The 13,859-nt window shown below is 38.8% G+C and overlaps 1 protein-coding gene across 1 annotated transcript; it reads left to right on the top strand.

Moving 5' to 3' along the window:
* The first annotated feature begins 4,457 nt into the window (after positions 1 to 4,457).
* LOC18443684 (paired amphipathic helix protein Sin3-like 1) lies at positions 4,458 to 9,263 on the top strand. The gene is made up of 3 exons (XM_006853866.4): positions 4,458 to 5,021; positions 8,491 to 8,643; positions 8,855 to 9,263. The coding sequence occupies exons 1-3, from the start codon at positions 4,960 to 4,962 to the stop codon at positions 9,018 to 9,020; spliced, it is 381 nt and encodes a 126-aa protein (XP_006853928.1). The 5' UTR covers positions 4,458 to 4,959; the 3' UTR covers positions 9,021 to 9,263.
* Positions 9,264 to 13,859: the final 4,596 nt, after the last annotated feature.

The raw sequence follows: 13,859 nt of genomic DNA on the forward strand, positions 1-13,859 counted from the left end.
GCCTGATCGTGTGCTGCGACAATTTGGGAAGATACAAGTGATTCTTGTTGGGCCACCCCAGTGGGATAGGAGTGAGAAGGTTTGTTGGATTGACGAGTTGAGTAGTGAGATAAGCGACTGGCAGCAATGAGAACGCAATGTTGTTAAGGCAGCTGTAGATAAATATGGTGGAATGCCTACAAAAGATTATATAACCTGGAACAACATGTATGGAAATACTCCCATGTAACCCCCCCTCCTCACAGTCACAATCAAATGTGCCCCCTCTCGTAGGCCATGATGACGAGAGGAGATTGATATATTATTTAATTTATATATTTTAGTTTTTTTACTTAAAGTAATTATCTATTCAAAGTAATTATCAATTTTGTTTTTTATTGTCTACTTGCAGTGATTAACCTGTATAGGGATGCAACAAGCTACACTTAGTGGTGAAGTATTAGCAGGGGAATCTAGACGTTATGTACAGGCGACCAATGATTTGCTCTTACAGAACACTCATATAGATAATGTCGAGGAGATTGTGGAAGCGAGAACGAGGAGAGAGATAGTGGAGATGACAAAAACGAGAGCAAGAAGGGAGATAATAGAGATGAGGAAAGCGAGACTGAGGAGAGAGATGATAGAGATAAGGAAAGAGTGAGAGAGACTGAGGAGGGAGATGCTAGAGATAAAAAAAGAGAGAGCGAGACTAATGAGGAAAACAAGAGGAGAACAAAGGGCCTAAATGACAAGGGCAAGGGTATTGCAAGCAGGCTAAAAAAATGGCTTAAGCCAAGTAAGTGAAAGATATGTATTTTTCAGTTTGACATGTACTTTTTATATGATACTTGAATATGTAATTTGTAAAGTGACTCATGCAAGTTGCAAAGGCTATGAACCTTTTTTTGAGACAGATGCTAAGTACTGATTTTGAAACAGATGTTAAGTAGTTAGTTTCAAATGGTGAAATGTCCATTCTTTTTGTACAATTGAAATTACTCTATCATAGTAGCCAGCTAATGAAATGTCCATTCTTTTTGTTATCATTATGTTAATGTAAGCAAAATCTAATAGTAATATCCTTTTAACATAAATATGCAAACTACTCAATATACTCTTTATCGATGTAGTTCTGCTTTGAAACTTGGTCAAGGATAGGCCATGAGTTTGTAAAGATTGATATGATATGGTCAATGCGTAAGAGAGTAATATGGTCGACAAAATTATTGATGGATTCACTCTTTTGAATATAGAGATTCAAGGGTGCTCATGAAATAGGTATAGAGATTGAAGGCTTCAAGGCTGCAACAGGTTGTAAACATTTTTCACTTGGCACTTTTTGTTATGTTTTTACGTTTGAACTATATTTCACTGCCTGGCAAAACATTTCATGTGCTAAGAAAGCTTCCAAACCATTTGTGCATTCTCTCCCTCTATACCATACTATTGGGATTTATTTGAGGCCAATCCATTGGGAATTAGTCATTGCATAAGCATTTACATGTTCATATCATGTTCATCAAAGCGGTTTGGCACTTAAAGAAGGCGCTTCGGCACTTACAGAAGGCGCTCCGGCACTTAAAAAGAGCGGTCCAACAATGTGCTTCCTGGAAAAAGGGGCAATCCGGTACTTCACTATCGCGGTCCGACAAAGACGTTATTAGAATCGTGGGCACTCTAACACTTCACAGGGGCGGTCCGACAGAATTCTCTCTAGCAGAAGGTTAGTCCGACAACTCAAAGAACCAGTTTGGCATTAATGTCGAACCCTCTGGCACTTTTCAAATGTTGTTTGGCGATATCTTACTAGAGTAAGACGGTCCGGCGTTTTAGAGCTTCGGTCCGACACTCTGTTAGATCAATCTAGCTCTTGACTATAGTGATCCGGCATATGTGTTATTGGAGTATGGCAGTCCGACATTTTAAAGCTTCGCTCCGGTGGTTATATTAGTGGAGCTGGCGGTCTGGCATTTTGTGGGCGTGGTCCGACGTTTGAGTTACTAGAGTAGGGGCCGTTCGATGATTTGAAGTAGTACTCCAACGATTAACTTACTGGAGTAGAGGTAGTACGGCATTTACAATGTGCAGTCTGGCATTTGTGTCTGGAATAATGTTATGTCCAGCCTGTTTTAATCTACGGTACGGCATAACGCTGTCTGGAATAAACAGTCTGGTAATGTAGAATTGTGGTCCGGTGGAATTTGCTTGTCCGAAAATTTACAAGGATCAGTCCGACATTAATGCCGAACTATCAGACACTTCACAGATTCAGTCTGGTGATATCCTTACTGGAGTACAATGGTCCGACATTTTAGAGCTTCGGCCTGGCCCTTGGTTAGATCAATCCGGCACTTGACCACTGCGATTTGGTAGATGTCTTACTGGAGTATTGTGGTCCGACGTTTCAAAGCTTCACTCTGGTGATTATATTACTGGAGTGGAAGGTCCGGCATTTTATGGTTGCGGTTTGGCGTTTGAGTTACTGGAGTAGGGGTAGTTTCGTGATTTGAAGTAGTGCTCCGGCGATTAACTTACCAGAGTAGGGGTAGTCCGTCATAACGCTGTCAGGAATAAGCAATTCAGTAGTGTAGAATTGCAATCTGGCAGAATTCATATGTCCGATAAATAACAATCGCAATTTGCGGAAAGTAGTAATGGGGTTCATCATAACTGGCGAAATGATTTGTTCTGTATGGTGAAGGTACATGAAGGGGTATTTTCGTCAAAACAATATAACTTTTTGAGTTAGAGGTATTAGCTAAAAAAAGTTGGTTTTGGGGAAAAATATGTTAGAAAAAGTTAGGCCTGGTAAAGTGCCTAGATAGTACATATTTGGGGGTTTTTAGCAATTTTCCCTAAAATTTATAAACTTCTCTCTATCCAACTGTCCATTTTGAATGGATGACTAAGATGGCCCTAATCACAATGTCACATCTCTACACTTTTTTTGCTACATAATATTTTCACACCAAATTTTTGATGTTTAGTCCTCTCTTAAACTCTCAGTTTAACTTACAGTTGGGTGGGGCGAAGTGGAGATGTGAAACTGGAATTTTATATGATTGTCATGTACCAATGAAATTGAAGGGTAAATCTTATAGGACAACTGTGAGATCAGCTTTGCTCTAAGAGGCAAAATATTAGACGGACAAAAAAAGGGGCAAATTACAAAAAACACCCTAAAATGAACTATCTATGCAACTTACTCCCACCCCAAACTTTTCTCACACTTTTTCCCCCGAAGCAACCTTTCCTCGCAAAAACCCTCCAAGGTAAAAAGTTCTTATTTTTTAGACAAAAATGCCATTTCCGTACAAACCAAATCAATTTGCGGATCCCAAGTAGAGTAGTGCCAGAGCGCAGTATACTACTTCCGGAGTGGAATTTTACGAAGCACCGCCGGAGCACGGTGCTATATTTCCGGAGCGTTGTGGCTCCAAACACTTCATTGCTAGAGCGAACTGTCGGAGCGCGTTCTTAGACTGCCGGAGCGTTGTGGGTCGGACAAATGCCTACCGAAGCTCTCATTCAGACTGCCAGAGCGCGCATTCAGACTGCCGGAATATAGTTCTCAGTATGCCGGAGCACTATGGCTCAGACAAAGCACTACCGGACCACACATTGTGACTGTCGGAGTGTCCATTCAGACTGTCGGAACGCAGTCCTCCATTGCCAGAGCGCTGTGGCTCCAGATGATTTATTGTCGGAGCATGTAGTTGCATTGCCGGAGTGAGTTATTAGAATGCCGAAGCACTGTGGGTCAGACAAAGTACTGCCGGTGTGCATATTGGGACTGCCAGAGCACGTCTTTATTGTGGGAAACAGAAGAGTGAAGGCCGTGTGAAAAGAAACGAGGGTACTTTAGTCTTATTTCATGTTACTTTTGGGTTAAGGGGTTTTTGCGAGGAAAGGTAGTTTGGGGAAAAAAGTGTGAGAAAAATTTGGGGTGAGGGTAAGTTGCATAGATAGTTCATTTTAATGTGTTTTTATAATTTTCTAAAAAAAAAACTCATAGCATGAATGTAGCAGAGATAAGGATGTTGAGATAGATGAGTGGGAAGATAAGAAGGGATAAAATTTGAAATAAATCCAATTGAAAAAATTTAAGTGATTAGATGAGAGAGGAATTTAGGTGAACTAGTTATATGTGCCGACCTAGTACAACACCTCTTAAGAGGTACGAGTTAGTACAATAAAAAGATTAAAAAAGACAAGGGGTAAGCCCAAAAAAATGTGGTTGAAAGTAATTCGAAAAGATATGAAACTACGATCTTTAATAAAAGTTTACGGTGGGTAATCGAATTAATTAAAAAATTAAGCTACGATAATGATGAGAATTTATCAATTTTTTTTTTAATATTTTTTTTAAGTGCGCTAATTTAGAAGATAAGTAACAAAGTTCATAATCATGCCTAAAAAAAAAAAAAAATTTTTTTTTTGCATTTAACTGAACGCAACTCACTTCTCCACCGTTTCTTTTCAGTCTTGCTCTGCAAAGAAAACCGAGAACCCTCTTCAATCCCACTTTCTTTTTCTCGACTCTACCAAGTCTCTTTGTCTCTCTAAACTCTTAGCGCGCCTCCCAATCTCTGTTATCGCTTCCCTCGCTAAGCTTTCTTCATTCTTTTTCCTTGTTTCCTGTTCTCAGTGAATATATACGTTGTTTTTCTCACCCATCTAAGAAGTTGTAGAGCTTTTGTTCGGGGGTCTAGTGTCTCTGGTCCCTTTGTTTTCCTCGTTTGTTCTGTTATTGGGGGGACATTGGTTGCAGAGAGTAATTGGGATCAAAGCGAATTGCTTGGGTTTTTTTTGTTTTGTTGTTTTGGGTAGATCTGGTTAGGGGTGTGATTAGAATCCCGACCCGAAAGCCTGGGAAATCTCTCGAACTTTGGGTTTAACTTTGTTGTAGAAGATTGGGGTTACAGAGAGAGGCATTCTGCAGTTTTTGCTTGAATATAGTAGTGAAGGATCGAAAAGATGGTGAGTTCTCGAGAAGATGGCGAACCCAGGCGTTCGAATGGCCCTGCTCGTGGGGATCTGTAAGTCTCCTTTTTTTAAAAAAATCCTTTTTAAAATCCCTCTCTCTTTCTCTCTCTCTCTTGGTCCCAATTTGAATATTTTCTGATCATTATGCTGGGTAGCTCTGGTAACACATTGGGGCTTCATCAGTTCAGACTGTTTCTTATGCATATGTTATTCAAGTAAAATTCCTATGGCTGCTCAGGGATGGTTTTGTTTCTAATTTCCATGACTCAAATCTGTCTGTGGGTTTCTAGATTGTCTTTTTTTTTTTTTGTGCAATCTGACAGACCCATCTTACTGTAGAAAATTGTGTTGATGTTACAAAGGCCTAATTTATATGTACGCCATTGCTATATTTGTTCACACTCCCCCTCAAACTCAAACTGATGATTTGAAAGAAATCACAGAGAGTTTGGAAACACACCACGAGAAGTGATGTGGACAATGAGATTTGGTAAAGAAGTCCGCGAGCCAAGCAGTGGAAAGGAAGGCACATAGGGCAGAGAAATTGTGCTTGCCAAATATTCTTGCCGAACATGGTGACAATCGACTTCACTGTTGACGGGTATCCCTAATATAACGAATAATGTGCATGACAGCAGCTAGATGAACAGAAGGACGAGCTCTCAGAAACATACTAACCACATGAACTGCGTAAACAATATCTAGATGTGAAATTGTGAGATATATCACATTTCTGATTCTCAGTTACGATTTTTATTATCTCTTGATGTTTTTGGTATTGTTGCAAATAAAAACTTTATTGATGCAAACATTATGAAATTTGTAGACTTGCAAAATCTCATGCTTTACCCTTCTCTCGAAGTAGTTCCATTTCATCCTCTATAGTTGATCTTGTACATACTGATGTGTGGGGGCCTGCAACTATTCTATGTAAAAGAGGATCACGATATTTTGTAACCTTTATTAATGATCACACTCGTCATACATGTGTTTTCTTTATGAATAATCTCATTGAACTTTATAGAAGTTTTTAGTCAATTTTATTCATATGTAGAAACCCAATTTTCCACTACAATTAAAACCCCACGCTTAGATTATGAAGGGGAGTATATTAGTGGGTTGCTTCAAAAAATTTTCATCGACAAAAGCATTCAACATAAAAAAGCTTGTCCTTATACTCCAGAACAAAATGGTGTTCTTTTTTGTTCTGAAGGGGAGCACTTTTTTTGTCTACTTCTGTTCCAAAAGAATTTTAGGTAGAAGCTGTTTGTACAACATTTTATCTTATCAATATTATGCCATCCTTTGTTTTGTTTGGACCATCACCATTTGAAAAATTGTTCACTCGATCACCTCCCTATTTACTTTTACGTGTGTACGCTGTACTTGCTTTGTTTTGTTACCTTCAATTGAGCGAGGCAAGTTGTCTCCTTAGACTATAAAATGTTGTTTCATGGGCTATCCTGATTACCTAAAACAATACAAATTTTACCTGTGACCAAAAGACTTTGGGTATCCAAACATGTTGTGTTTTTTGAGCATATTCCATTTTCAAATAAAGATGATGACTCATTCTCTGACTTTTCTTTTCTTGTACCTTTCTCTGATCTTGTTCCAATCTCTCCTGAATATTCATCTTTTGTTCCTTAACTCGAAGACTAGGAAGAACTCAACCAACTGGTGCTGACAGTCTTGCTCAAACACGTACACCTGTTGATTCTATGCCACTTCCTACTATTAGACGAAGCACCTGTGTCTCTGTCCCACCTACCCATTTTGCTGACTATGAAACCTTTTTATCTCCGCACTGAGCCGTTCTTGCTTCTATTCATTCTTATTATGAACCCCAGACCTACAAAGAAGCTGCAAGTCAGCTTGAGTGGACTATGGCAATGATAGATGAATTAAATGCTCATGATCACATGCATGTTTGAGATCTTGTACCTCTTCCAAAAGGAAAGAACGTTGTTGGATGTCGATATGTATATAAAATCAAAACAAAAGCAGATGGCAGCATTGAATGATACAAAGCTCGTCTTGTTGCAAAATGTTACAAGTAGCAATATGGAATTGATTTTGCAGAAACTTTTACCCAGTCGCCCATATGACTACTGTTCGGACATTGATTTCAGTCTTCCATCCAACAATGGCACCTTTATCATCTCGATGTTAAAAATGCTTTTCTTAATGGAGATCTTGATGAGGAAGTCTATATAAAGCTACCTCCTGGAATTACAGATTCAAAAAATAACATTACAATTTGAGCGAGTAATTTGACCAACAGACAACAAATTCATGGCCATTGAAGGAACATGGTAGACATTAGAAACGCTTAATTTACTCGAAGGATCAGAAGTAAGGGATATAGAGCCAATTTTTGAAACTTTCATAGTGGCTCCATTAATTGTATAAATAGTATCAGAAAAAGACTTACAATTAACTAGGATTTGACTCATTAGTTGTCATATGACGGGAGGCTTTTGAGTCGATCAACCAAGAAGTGGAAGCAGAGTTACTTGAGAAGGATGCAGTGGGTTCAGAAGTCAGGCGAGACTAGGAAATCATAGACTGCAGTTGATCCAGTGAAAGTCACTGTCGTTGGAGCTGTAGCAACAATGTGCTATGTAGCTGGAGTTTATTGATTTCTATCAACGACAACAGCTAGGATGAGTTTCTTTTTTTTTGGGCATGTGTACTTCATTTGTCCAAGCTCCTTATAATAATTGCATCTGATACAAGACATGTTCTTTTGAGGAACATATGAAGAATTTTGTTGTTGTTTAAGCTTTCGCAGTCAAAGCACAAAATGAGATTTCAGATATGAGGACGATTGCTGAACAAATCACTGATCCATTAAGAAACTGAGGTGAAATCACTGATCCATTAAGAGTCAGATAAGAAACTGAGGTGAAGGTTAGATTCGTGATTAGTGGCTTTTATCCTACAATATTGTAGGGTGGTATTTGGAAACAGATCTGATGACTGTAGAAAACTGTGTTCTATTCATTAATCAAAATGATTTTACGAAGGCCTGATTTATACAAAGAAGGAGTGCATGTATATTCAATATAAAGTAACAATTGCTAATTTTCTATACAGTTTTAGTATACAGCCATGCTCTGTGTCTCAAACAACATTTGGTTATTGTATATGTACACCTTGGCTATATTTATTCACACTCACCTCTTGGTTCCTCATACAATATTTGGTTAATGTATATGTATGCCTTTGCTATATTTTTTCGCACTTACCTCTTGGTTCTCATTAGCATGGTGGACATAACTTTAAACGGTCTTGTGTAAAGGCTATTCTTTGAAAATTCGGCTGTATGCTCTCTCTCACTCTGCTGGGATGTTTTGCTATATTTGTTCACACTCACCTCTTGGTTCTCCTTAGCGCGGTGGATATGACTTTTCATGGTGGATATGACTTTGTGTAAGGCTGTTCTTTGAAAATTGGGCTGTATGCTCTCTCTCTCTCTGCTTGGATGTTAACTTACGGTTATCGATGTTTGGGTGCTAGGTCTGGACAACCCCAAGAACAGTCTGTTGGCTCTCAGAAGCTTACGACGAGTGATGCACTCGCCTATCTGAAGGCGGTGAAAGATCTGTTTCAGGATCAGAAGGAAAAATACTATGAATTTCTTGAAATCATGAAGGAATTCAAGGCTGCAAGGTTCAATTTATTGGATTTGATAGCTGCCTTCTTTTTATCTTTTCTGATAATTCTCTATGTTTTTTCTTCCATCCTATCTCTTAGCAGTTCATACTCTTGTTCGTTGATGCTTTTGTTTTAATTTCTGTTCAATGATGAATTTTTTATAATTTTATTAGAGATGTTGCAATATTAGAGAGATGAAGATGATTTGTTTGTGTGGTCATTACAGGATCGACACAGCAGGTGTTATAGATCGGGTGAAGGTATTGTTCAAGGGTCACCGCAACCTCATTTTAGGTTTTAATACTTTCTTGCCCAAGGGTTATGAGATTACTCTTCCACTCGAGGAGGAACAGGCCACACCTACTTCAGATGACAATACAAACCACATCTAGGGCGGCGTCTTTGGTTAGCGTGAAATATTTTTTTTATTAATTAATTTTTTAGGAAATAGATTTCTTAGATTTAGATTTCACATGATTTTTTTTCCTCATGTTTGGTAATACTGTACACTTCCTATAAAATTGTTTTCTTTCGTTTGATATACTATTTGGTTGGGAATCTACTATCCTGGAATATGGAAGTTCAACTATTTTTAACTTTGGGATTGTATACAATGAGAGACCATTTAAAGAAAATGTCCAAAAATCTATACACAAAGACTAGTAGATTGCTAACTCATGATGACCCCATCCAAGTGAGTGAGGAAAATAGCATCAATATCTTTCTCAACTCAGCTCGACTCTACAGGATAGAGGTTAGAGTAGCGGTTCGAAAGTTAAAACCCTTAAAATGGCTCTAAGTGTGGCACCCAGTCGAACACACAAAGAATAGAAGAAGCTACCAATACAAAAGAATAGAGGGTTGTGATGATTAAGGTGTGTTCAAAACAGTGTAGGTTCGGATGGTTGAAGTACGAGTGGAAGTGTGTGAAAGGGGTGTGTAAGAGAGTGGAGATAAAGAGTATGTGGTAAAGAGTGAAGTGAGTGTATCAGTGAGTGTATGATGTGAGTGTGTGAGTGAGTGAAGTGAGTGTGAGTGAGAGTGTGTTATGTGAGTGTGTGTGAGTGAATGTGAGTGTGTGTGAGTGTGTGTGATGTGAGTGTGTGTGAGTGTGAGAGTGTGAGTGGGAGTGTGAGTGGAATATGTAAGAGAGAGAATGTGATGTGAGTATGAGGGTGAGGAGAGAGAAGTACGTGATGGGGAAGAGAGAGAAGTACGTGAGGGAGAGGAGAGGGAAGAGAGATAGGGATGATTTGTTAGGAGAGTTGGGAGAGATAAAGATGGTTGGGAGAGTTGAGAGAAAGAGGGATATGTGGAATAATGAGGGGAAGAGATTGAACATTACAGGAAATAGAGAAAATAATGGCATGAGAGGGGGATAAAGATTGAACAAAATAGAGGGGAGAGAGGGATATATACGTATATGAGAGAGAGGAAGGTCGAGTGGAGAGGAGAGATGGAGGGAGGTAGATACGTATATGAGAGAGAGGGGTGAGATTTGGAGGGAGAAAGAAAAAATTTAAGGAGAGAGGTTAGAGAAGTTGCGTGGAGGTGAGGGAGAGAGGGAAGTGTAGGGTATATTGCGTGCATGGGTTAGTGAAAATCAAGGGGCGTCCATGGGTGAGAGATGATAGGGGCGTGCACGGGTGAGAGATAATAGGGGTGTAGTGAAGCTAGGGGTTCTAAATTGTATGGAAGCTAAGAGTTTTATGGTGTATGGGATTGGAGGTTGGAAATCCTAAGGTAGTTGGAACTTTGGGGTTCGAGGAATTGGGAGGTACAAGGGCACTTATCCAAGGTGGTAAAGTTTTTTTTCTCATCTTTCTTAAAGTTGGAAGCAATATACAATTGAATGCTTGAAGGGGTAAAAAACTCATTTTTTATTACACTTCTCAACTTAGGTTTATAAATGACTTGAGTTCTTTATATAGAGCAACCACAAAACATGGGGAATGTTCAAAACTAAGTTAAATTATAGAAAATTACAATTTAATGGAATTAAAATAAAATCTCGTTTTTAGATAAAATTACCAAAATACCCTTTATTTCTTTTGAACAAATAACAAAACCATCCCTTCATGAGGGGTCTTTTGCCATTGTTAGAACTTTTTCGAACGCTTACGGTGGTGATTCGGGCGATCGATCGTTGTAGAATTGATGCTTGATCTATCACCAACATTTGATCCCTTTTGATCGTCTTGAAACCAATTTTTTATGAAGGGGCAAAATTCTGGTCAAGTCCATAAACTTCGACCACCAATCCGGTGGGATTTACGATGTCTGAAGTATTCATTTTGATCACAAATTAAAGGGGACATTGTCACCATCGTTTTGCACAAAATTTCGTCTAATTTGGTTTCCGTTTGAGCATATCCTTAAATTGGGAAGTCGCTGGAAATTGTGATTCGACGACAAAAAAACTTGTCATTTCAACCTTGAAATTAGTGATATCCGGCCCTCAATTAAGTGCAAAAATTATACCAAACTGTTACCCTTCGCGATGCAGTTGCAACAGACCTATGTTTGTGACGATCTGACTCCAGAATCTCAAGTTATGACTTCACGGAGTATGTGATGTCTTCTTTTAAAATTTTGATTTTCATGTTTTTGGACTCACCTTCTCTCTAGAAATTCTCTCGTCTCAAGTGATGTTATGACGTGTTCCATATGTCAAAATGACCGAGTTGTCGAGACTTAGCTCGCATTAGAATTTGAGCTTGTTTCGACTCAAAACGAGTGAGGTATGAGCATTTGAAAATCATCCCGAGAAGTGAAAACCCAGTTTCCATAAATGGAAATTGGTTCATCGAGGTTGTATTGCAATAGTGTAAAACCCAATTTTTTATGATAATTTAGGTCCAGAATGGTCCTGAAAGGTCTGATTAAACCCAAATTTATTCCTGGAGGCGTTTCAAAGTTCCGGATCTAATGAATGTGGTCTGGTATAGTTTTGGAGCCCCAAAAATAAAGTTGTAGTTATAAAGTCCATTTTCAGCATGATATGAGTTGGATTTGAGAATCGAGTTTCATCCTGATCATATCAAAACTTATCGGTATGTGACGAAACTTCATGAGCGACTTTCAGGCGTCCCAAACTACCATTTTCATACCTTTTGAAGTCTTTCCAATGTTTTATTTTCAAGGCTCCTCACTTTTAGGCTTATTTGGCAGTGTCTCATGGTCTGTCTTGGGTACCGGCATGACCAGGTTGTTGTTGGCTCTCTCCTTATGAGACTCGGAAATATAAGTACATAAAAAATGACGTATAACACTTACAAGGAGTAAGAGAGACAGAGATCGGAATAGAGAGGGAGCAATAGTGATTGAGATAGAGATCGGAATAGAGAGTGGTGAGAAGTGAAAACTCAAATGCCCTTAGAGTTGAGAGGATTCATCTTCTTGTAGTCGAAAAGGAGGATTGATCTGATAAGAAGGAATCTCCGACAGCTTCCTTTAAGATAGAGAGGCCGTCCTTTTGATAAGAAAATGATATGGGCTCATTTGGGTACTTGGAGAAGCATGTCTTGGGGATGGGCTTTTATAAGAATTGGCTTCTTCTTGAATTGCTCTGTCCCTGGGATATGGGTGTTTGCTGGTTGGATAGCACATGATAAGAAACATCGTTATGCCTATCTACAGTTTGGATTACTTTGAAGATGTAAATCCACATAAATTCAGTTGCAATTTTTGTATTATTACTATACATTCAATTTATATTAATTAAGTTTGTACTTTCATTCCAAACTTCAATTTTCTTAACTATGATGAAATCCTAATTTTTTTTCTTATTCCTTTCCATTGTATCCCTTGTTGTATGTCAATTTTGATGTACTTACATATATGATATAAATAAGAAGAGAGCCAATAACAACGTAGTCCTGTCGGTACCCAAGACACCGCCAAACCAAGGGAACACTGCAAAATAAGCCTAAAAGTTTCATCACATTCAGATACTTGAAGGATACACACAAAGTTTCATCACATTTAGATAAGTTTTGACTTGATCAGGACGAAATTCGGTTCTCAAAGACTAGTTCATATCATGCCGAAAAAAGACCTTACAACTATAGCCCTATGCTGAGGGCTTCAAAACAATACCAGACCACTGCCATTGTATCAAGAAAGTCCCAAATTTGGGCTCAACCGGACCTCCCAAGAGCATTCTGGGCCCAAATTACCACAAAACGGATAGGTTTTACACGATTGCGGTGCAACATCACCAAACCAGTTTCCAATCATGGAGGCTGTGTTTTCACATATCCGGACGAACTTCAAGCACCCACATATCGCTCGTTTGCAGTCGGAACAAGCTCAAATTCAGACACAAGATAGGTCTTGACGACTCGATCATTTTGACATATGATACGCATCATAACGTGACCCAGAACTTAAGATTTTCTAGAGAGAAGATGAGCCCGAAACTATGGAAATCAGAGTTTTGAAGAAAATACATCTCGAAATTCGAAAAGCAATAACTCGAGATCCATACATCGGATCATCGCAAAGTCTAGTCCGATGAGACCGTATTACGAAGGGCTACAAGCTGGTAGAACTTTTTGCACACAATCTAAGGTCGGATAGCGCAACTTTCAAGGTTGAAGAAGGTAAGACTTCCCGATCACCAGAATCCCTTTTTTCGGTGATCTCTCGAATTCAGAAATACTTCAAGCAAGAACCAAATCAGACAAAAGTTGGTGCAAAGCGATTATGACAGTCTCTTCTTTAATTTGCGATCAAAATAATGATTCGGAGCGCCATGGATCGCACTACATTGATGGTCAAATGTTCACAATCTAGTTGGATTTTTACCCCTTGGGAAAAGTCTGTCCCAAGACGATCAAAAGACATCAAACTCTTTAGAATCAAGCAAGCATCAAGATTATGATAATGGATCGTTTGAACCACCGTCACAACCATCCAAAAAAGCTCTCAAGATCTGGCAATGGTGAAAAGCCCCTCAGAGAAGGATGGTTTCGTCATTACCACAAAAGCTTTTAGGGGCATTTTGGTCTTTTTTCTTAAATTCAGGATTTTATTGTAATTTATTTTAATTATAATTAGGATTAGTTTTGAGCATCCACCCATGTTTGGTGGGTTCTCTATATAAACAAGCTTAGGTCAATTGTAAAAGGGTTGTGTCATTCATTAACGAAATCGAGACTTTAAGCTTGTATCTATTTGTCTTTTGCTTTCTAATCCTTGGATCCAGCAGCGAGGAGCGAGAAAAGTTT

The sequence above is a fragment of the Amborella trichopoda genome, chromosome 5, assembly GCF_054954075.1.
Source record: "Amborella trichopoda isolate Santa Cruz 75 chromosome 5, AtrichopodaSantaCruz75HAP2 v2.0, whole genome shotgun sequence".
NCBI classification, from domain to species: Eukaryota; Viridiplantae; Streptophyta; class Magnoliopsida; order Amborellales; family Amborellaceae; genus Amborella; species Amborella trichopoda.

Coding starts and splice junctions, on each gene's coding strand:
- LOC18443684 (XM_006853866.4), top strand. CDS start 4,960: ATGGTGAGTTCTCGAGAAGATGGCGAACCCAGGCGTTCGAATGGCCCT. Junction 5,022..8,490: donor GGCCCTGCTCGTGGGGATCT/GTAAGTCTCCTT, acceptor TTTGGGTGCTAG/GTCTGGACAACCCCAAGAAC. Junction 8,644..8,854: donor AAGGAATTCAAGGCTGCAAG/GTTCAATTTATT, acceptor TGGTCATTACAG/GATCGACACAGCAGGTGTTA.